General features: G+C 43.0%; 1 protein-coding gene across 1 annotated transcript; it reads right to left on the bottom strand.

Annotated features, from left to right (window-relative positions):
• Positions 1 to 216: 216 nt before the first annotated feature.
• On the bottom strand, positions 217 to 1,952 carry dio3b (iodothyronine deiodinase 3b). The gene has a single exon (XM_084148635.1). The coding sequence runs from the start codon at positions 1,683 to 1,685 to the stop codon at positions 879 to 881; it is 807 nt and encodes a 268-aa protein (XP_084004761.1). The 5' UTR covers positions 1,686 to 1,952; the 3' UTR covers positions 217 to 878.
• Positions 1,953 to 6,509: the final 4,557 nt, after the last annotated feature.

Here is a 6,509-nt window from a genome sequence, read left to right as displayed (position 1 = left end):
CATGTTTGCAGCACATCTAATCATGTAAATTGTTTGGTGAAACTGGCAGAACTATACATCTAATCATCGCAGCCTAATCAATGATAGGCCTAACTATTGAACGTGCACATGAAGTGGGAAATTAGCATTGAAAATATTTGAATGACATAACATCAGCGTTTAATAATAAACGAATAGGCCTAGACCTATGTGTCATTAAGACGCTTTCAGGAGTAATACGATCAATGTGTTCTAACATTTATTAAAAATATTTGTTCAATAAAATATACACAATTTACAGAATGTTTCGTTGAGGACATTGCTAGTCGCCAAGTACTCTAGTATCAAATAACATCAGTATCAGTTTTCTGGTTTAAAACCATTTAAAAACCGAACTTCACAACAACACTAGAGTAAAAGGTATTAGCCTTTTAGACACACACACACACACACACACACACACACACACACACACACACACACACACACACACACACACACACACACACACACACACACACACACACACACACACACACACACACACACACACACACCTTCAAGGTAGAGCCATATAAAAATAAAGTGATCATAATCAAATGATGCTCAAACTGAAATAAGTAAAAATGTTGCAGAGGTTCAAATCAACAGGACATATCCTTACAAAAACAAAGAACCAAACAAAAAATCAGGGACAAGACAGCAGAACTTCAAAGCCTATCATGCGTTTTACATAATAATATACATGACCAATATCTGTCTGCGTCCTGTTATAATGCTTCTGAACCAAAACAACATGTATAGGCATATGTGCAGTGTGTCAAGAGTTTGTAGCAGCATCTGAATACTTATTTGATGTGTGGACACTTTACGCGCCGCAGGTAATGGTTATCTTTAAGTTAAACGTGGACCACCACTGTTCTGGAATTCTCCAAATCGTTCCGGTATTGCTCGAGCCAGTTCCTCAACTCTGATATCCGGTAGCCCTCTGGTCCCCTGGCCCCCTGATACACGACCCGCTCATCCCTCAGGATATAAAGTCTCTCAAAATAGGCTCCATACGCCGCGTTTGACGAGTTGTCCATATTATCCACCACCACGTTGCTGCCGGGCACCTCCGAGTGCATCAGCTGAGCGGCTTTCAGTCTGTCCTCTAGACAGCAGTGCTTGGGGATCTGGTACCGCGCGTCGGAGCTCACCCAGCCGTCCGAGGGATGCGCCTCCTCGATGTATACAAGCAGAGAGTCGGCGATGTCCGCGTACTGGCTCGCGACGCGCTGAAACGCGGACAAGCGCGTCATGAACGGTGGTCAGGAGCAACTGCCGAAGTTGAGGATGAGAGGTCTCCTCCCTTTCACATAGTCTAGGATCCTGACCCTGCGCCGGTCCTTCAGCTGCACCACCTCTGTGTTGGGCGCAATAAGTCCAAGGTGCGCTGATTTGAAAAAGTCTAATTTCTGTCCGTACCACACGGCTCTGAGCGACTCCAGGGTAAACATCTTGTTGGAGTCGGAGACGCAGACGGGCGGGTCGTCGCGGCTGTTGCCCTCCTGCTCCCTCATCTTCAGCAGCACCTTCCTCCTGATGCACAGGAAGTCCAGGAGCCACAGCATCAGCGCTGCCAGGAGGAACCGAGGCAGCAGAACCAGACAGAGGGCTGCGTGTTTCAGGGCCCGCACCATTAGGACACCTGCAGACTCCTGCATCTCGCCCTGCCGATGATATCCGGCCGGCAAGACAGGCAGGCAGGCAGATAGAGACAATGGTATCAGTCACCTTTTCCCATCTGTTTCAGCCTCTGCCTATCAGAGTTGTGCTTTTTATAGGAGCAGCAGGATTTGAATGAAAAAACAACCCGCCTCCACAGCTCGTGCCGACCTCTCACATGGCGGGGATTACCTTCCGCCAACTCTCTCCGGTGCTCCTGGGAGAGGGGGAGAGAAGGAGAAAGAGATAGAGGGAGGGAGGGAGAGATAAATAGAGAGAGAATGTGTGTGTGTGTGTGTGTGTGTGTGAGAGAGAGAGAGAGGAACACCGCCACGGTCCGTTTTTTTGCAGACTCGTCACGTCATAACGGGCACTTATTTTGGGGTGAATCACTGTAGTTACCAGTAAATGAACTCCAAATGAAGAAATAGTATGATTTACAACAACATCTGTTTGTCGGAAAGTGATGTCAAATGACCAAGGTGAATTTCAATATGACACAAATGTGCTCAAAATTCACACATTTAGGGAACAAAAACATAGCCACCTCTTTTCAAATCGAACACGACGATAAAGACCGAAATCTGTAGGCCTACATTTTGTGATTAAGATAAATGAGACTGTTGTGATCCTTTTCATGCTGTTGAATCGGGGACATATTGAAGAAAGCCTAAATGGGCCTGGAGCAATTCATTATTTTTGTTGACAAATTTTAACGCCTGCCCAATCTTGAAATGTATTCAAGGCCCGTTGATTACTTGTCTCACGAACCTAGCTGAATTAGAATAATACGAAAAGTCTTGAAAGCTTTTTTTTCTGTGTATTTCAAACCATGGGTTTTAAATTCACCAAATATTTTCACACTAGACGGCGCTCTCGCACGATGTGCAGTGCGCATTGGGCACCTTCAAAAAAAGCATCGGTTATTTGAGGTCAGTATCCTACTCTCTCTCTCTCAACTTTCCCAATGCGACTCTTTATTACCTGATTCCTTCTCAGAGCAATAAGATTACTCACCCCTATAGGACTGGGCTAATCAATAATATCCGATAAGTGGTATTACAGACAAGGGAATGGATAATGCGCTGAGGAACTAATCAATCATACGTGTCTGGTCACAAGAGGTGTTAAATAATCGGACCAAATGATTTAGTAAACCTATAAGCCTACATTTAAAAAATACTGACCTTTTTATTTCCTTTAACTGATTCAGACTCGCATATATTGTGATGAAATAACTAATTAAAGTAGGCTAATTAGGGCTAGAATGTGTTGATTCGTGTCGAGGTAAAAACTCTCCAAAACGGCATTCTCCTGCACTCAGTATGCACAGTATGATAACATGCTTTATTGCTAATCAACAATGGTTGATAGAACTTTGTTATGAGGTCATGACATTTTGATTAGACAAAAGTTGGTGAGATAGAGATACAGTATGTTCCTGCTGTGGATAGTCAGTGACCTCGGCTTTGCATGCGTCATTACGCGCTGAGTGCGTTTACACCGACCAGATGTACAGGCCTATAATAATTTATATTAAATTGTAGGGAATCAGGACATGTTTCAATTGATCTCCATTTCAAACAGCTGTTTTCAATTTTAACCAAATTCGACATACCTAATGTATGTATAGGGCTCCCGAGTGGCGTAGTGGTCTAAGGCACTGCATCTCAGTGCTTGAGGCGTCACTACAGACCCCCTGGTTCGATTCCAGGCTGTATCACAACCGGCTATGATTGGGAGTCCCATAGGGCGGCGCACAATTGGCCCAACATCGTCCGGGTTTGGCCGGTGTAGGCCTTCATTGTAAATAAGAATATGTTCTTAACTAATTTGCCTAGTTAAATAAAATAAATAAAAATGTAAGGTCCCTTAGTCAAGTATTGAATTTCAAGCACATATTCAACCACAAAGACCAGGCAGCTTTTTCGAAAGCCTCATAAAGAAGGGCAGTGATTTGTAGATGGGTAACAATAACAAATCAGACACTCTTTAAGCATTGTCAAGTTAATAATTGTGCTGTGGGTCATGTATTAAACCACCCAGACACAACAAAGATACAGTCAACCTTCTGAACTGAACTGCAGGACAAGAATGAAACTGCACAGGGATGTCAACATGGGGTCATTGGTGATATTAAAACAGCTACATAGTTCAATAACTGTGATGGGAGTAAAAAAAGAGGATGGATCAACAACATTGACTCGATAATAATGACCTAAATGGAGAATACAAATATCCTGTATGCAACTAGGCACTAAAGTCATACTGCAAAGGAATAACATTTTTGGCCTAAATGCAAAGCCCTATGTTTGGGGCAAATCCAACACAACACACCACTAAGTAACAGCTTCCTTATTTTCAAGTGGTGGTGGCTGTATCATGGTATGTGTATACTTGACATCGGCAATGACTGGGGAGTTTTTCAGGATAAAAAGAAACGGGATGGAGCTAAGCACAGGCAAAATCCTAGAGGAAAACCTGCTTCAGTCTGCTTTCCACCAGACACTGGGAGCCTTTCAGCAGGGCAATAACCTACAACACAAGGCCAAATCTACACTGGAGTTGCTTACCAAGAAGACAATGAATGTGGTTTTGACTTAAATCAATTTTAAAGTTACAGTTTTTACTTAAATCAAATTTAAGCCCACTTTGTAGCACAATTTTTTTGGGAAGAAATCCAGGGGGGATGAATACTTATGATTCATTCATAAGTATTCAGACCCCTTCACTTTTTCCACATCCTGTTACGTCACAGCCTTATTATAAAATGTATTAAATTGTTTTTTCCCCTCATCAATCTACACACAATGCCCCATATTGACAAAGCAAAAACAGGTTTTTAGAAATGTTTGCTAATTTATATATATATTTAAAAAAACTTAAATATCACATTTACATAAGTATTCAGACTCTTTACTCAGTACTTTGTTGAAGCACCTTTGGCAGCAATTACAGCCTCGACTCTTCTTGGGTATGACGCTATAAGCTTGGCACACCTGTATTTGGAGAGTTTCTCCCATTCTTCTCTGCAGATCCTCTCAAGCTCTGTCAGGTTGGATGGGGAGCGTCGCTGCACAGCTATTTTCAGGTTTCTCCAGAGATGTTAGATCGGGTTCAAGTCCGGGCTCTGGCTGGGCCACTCAAGGACATTCAGAGACTGTTGTCCTGTTGGAAGGTGAACCTTTGCCCCAGTTTGAGGTCCTGAGCGCTCTGGAGCAGGTTTTTATCAAGGATCTCGCAGTACTTTGCTCTGTTCATCTTTCCCTCAATCCTGACTAGTCTCCCAGTCCCTGTCGCTGAAAAACATCCCCACAGCATAATGCTGCCACCACCATGCTTCACTGTAGGGATGGTATCATGTGCCTTTTACTGAGGAGTGGCTTCCGTCTGGCCACTGTACCATAAAGGCCTGATTGGTGGAGTGCTGCAGAGATGGTTGTCCTTCTGTCCTTCTGGAAGGTTCTCACATCTCCACAGAGCTCTCTCAGAGTGGCCCTTCTCCACTGATTGCTCAGTTTGGCTGGGCGGCCAGCTCTAGGAAGAGTTGTAGTGGTTCCAAACTTCTTCCATTTAAGAATGATGGTGGCCACTGTGTTCATGGGGACCTTCAATGCTGCAGCCATTTTTTGGTACCCTTCCCCAGATCTGTGCCTCGACACAATCCTGTCTCGCTCTACGGACAATTCCTTTGACCTCATGGTTTGGTTTTTGCTCTGACATGCACTGTCAACTGTGACCTTATATAGACAGGTGTGTGCCTTTCCAAACCATGTCCAATCAATTGAATTTACCACAGGTGGACTCCAAACAAGTTGTAGAAACATCTGAAGGATGATCAATGGAAACAAGATGCACCTGAGCTCAATTTCGAGTCTCATAGCAAAGGGTCTGAATACTTTTGTAAATCATTTATTTCTGTTTTTTATTTTTAATACATTAGCAAAAATTTCTAAAAAACTGTTTTTGCTTTGTCATTGTGGGGTATTGTGTGTAGATTGAGGAAAAAAATAATGTAATACATTTTAGAATAAGGCTGTAACGTAACAAAATGTGGAAAAAGTGAAGAGGTCTGAATACTTTCCGAATGCACTGTACAAACGGAGTGTACAAAACATTAAGAACACCTTCCTAACATTGAGTTGCACCCTCCCTTTTGCCCTCAGAACAGCCTCAATTCGTCAAGGCATGGACAAGATGTCAAAAGCGTTCCACAGGGATGCTGGCCCATGTTGACTCCAGTGCTTCCCACAGTTGTGTCAAGTTTGCTGGATGTCCTTTTTGTGGTGGTGGAACATTCTTGATACACAAGGGAAACTGTTGCGCATGGAAAACCCAGAAGCGTTGCAGTTCTTGACACAAACCGGTGCGCCTTTCACCTACTACCATATTGTCTATCAACAATGTCAAGCCACCAGGGTCTGTCAACCTGATGGAAAATTGCTGAGGATAATAGCGGACGATATTGCCACTCCTATTTGCCATATCTTTAATTTAAGCCTACTAGAAAGTGTGTGCCCTCAGGCCTGGAGGGAAGCAAAAGTAATTCCACTACCCAAGAATAGTAAAGCCCCCTTTACTGGATCAAATAGCTGACCAATCAGGTTGTTACCAACCCTTAGTAAACTTTTGGGAAAAATGGTGTTTGACCAGATACAATGCTATTTTACAGTAAACAAATTGACAACAGACTTTCAGCATGCTTATAGGGAAGGATATTCAACAAGCACAGCACTTACACAAATGACTGATGATTGGCTGAGAGAAATTGATGATAAAAAGTTTTGTTAGACTTCAGTGCAGCTTTTGACATTATCAATCAT

This window comes from Coregonus lavaretus, assembly GCF_964263955.1.
Source record: "Coregonus lavaretus genome assembly, chromosome: 31".
Classification (NCBI taxonomy): Eukaryota; Metazoa; Chordata; class Actinopteri; order Salmoniformes; family Salmonidae; genus Coregonus; species Coregonus lavaretus.
The sequence above is the reverse complement of the archived record's forward strand: the minus strand, read 5'-3'. Positions and strand labels throughout refer to the sequence as shown.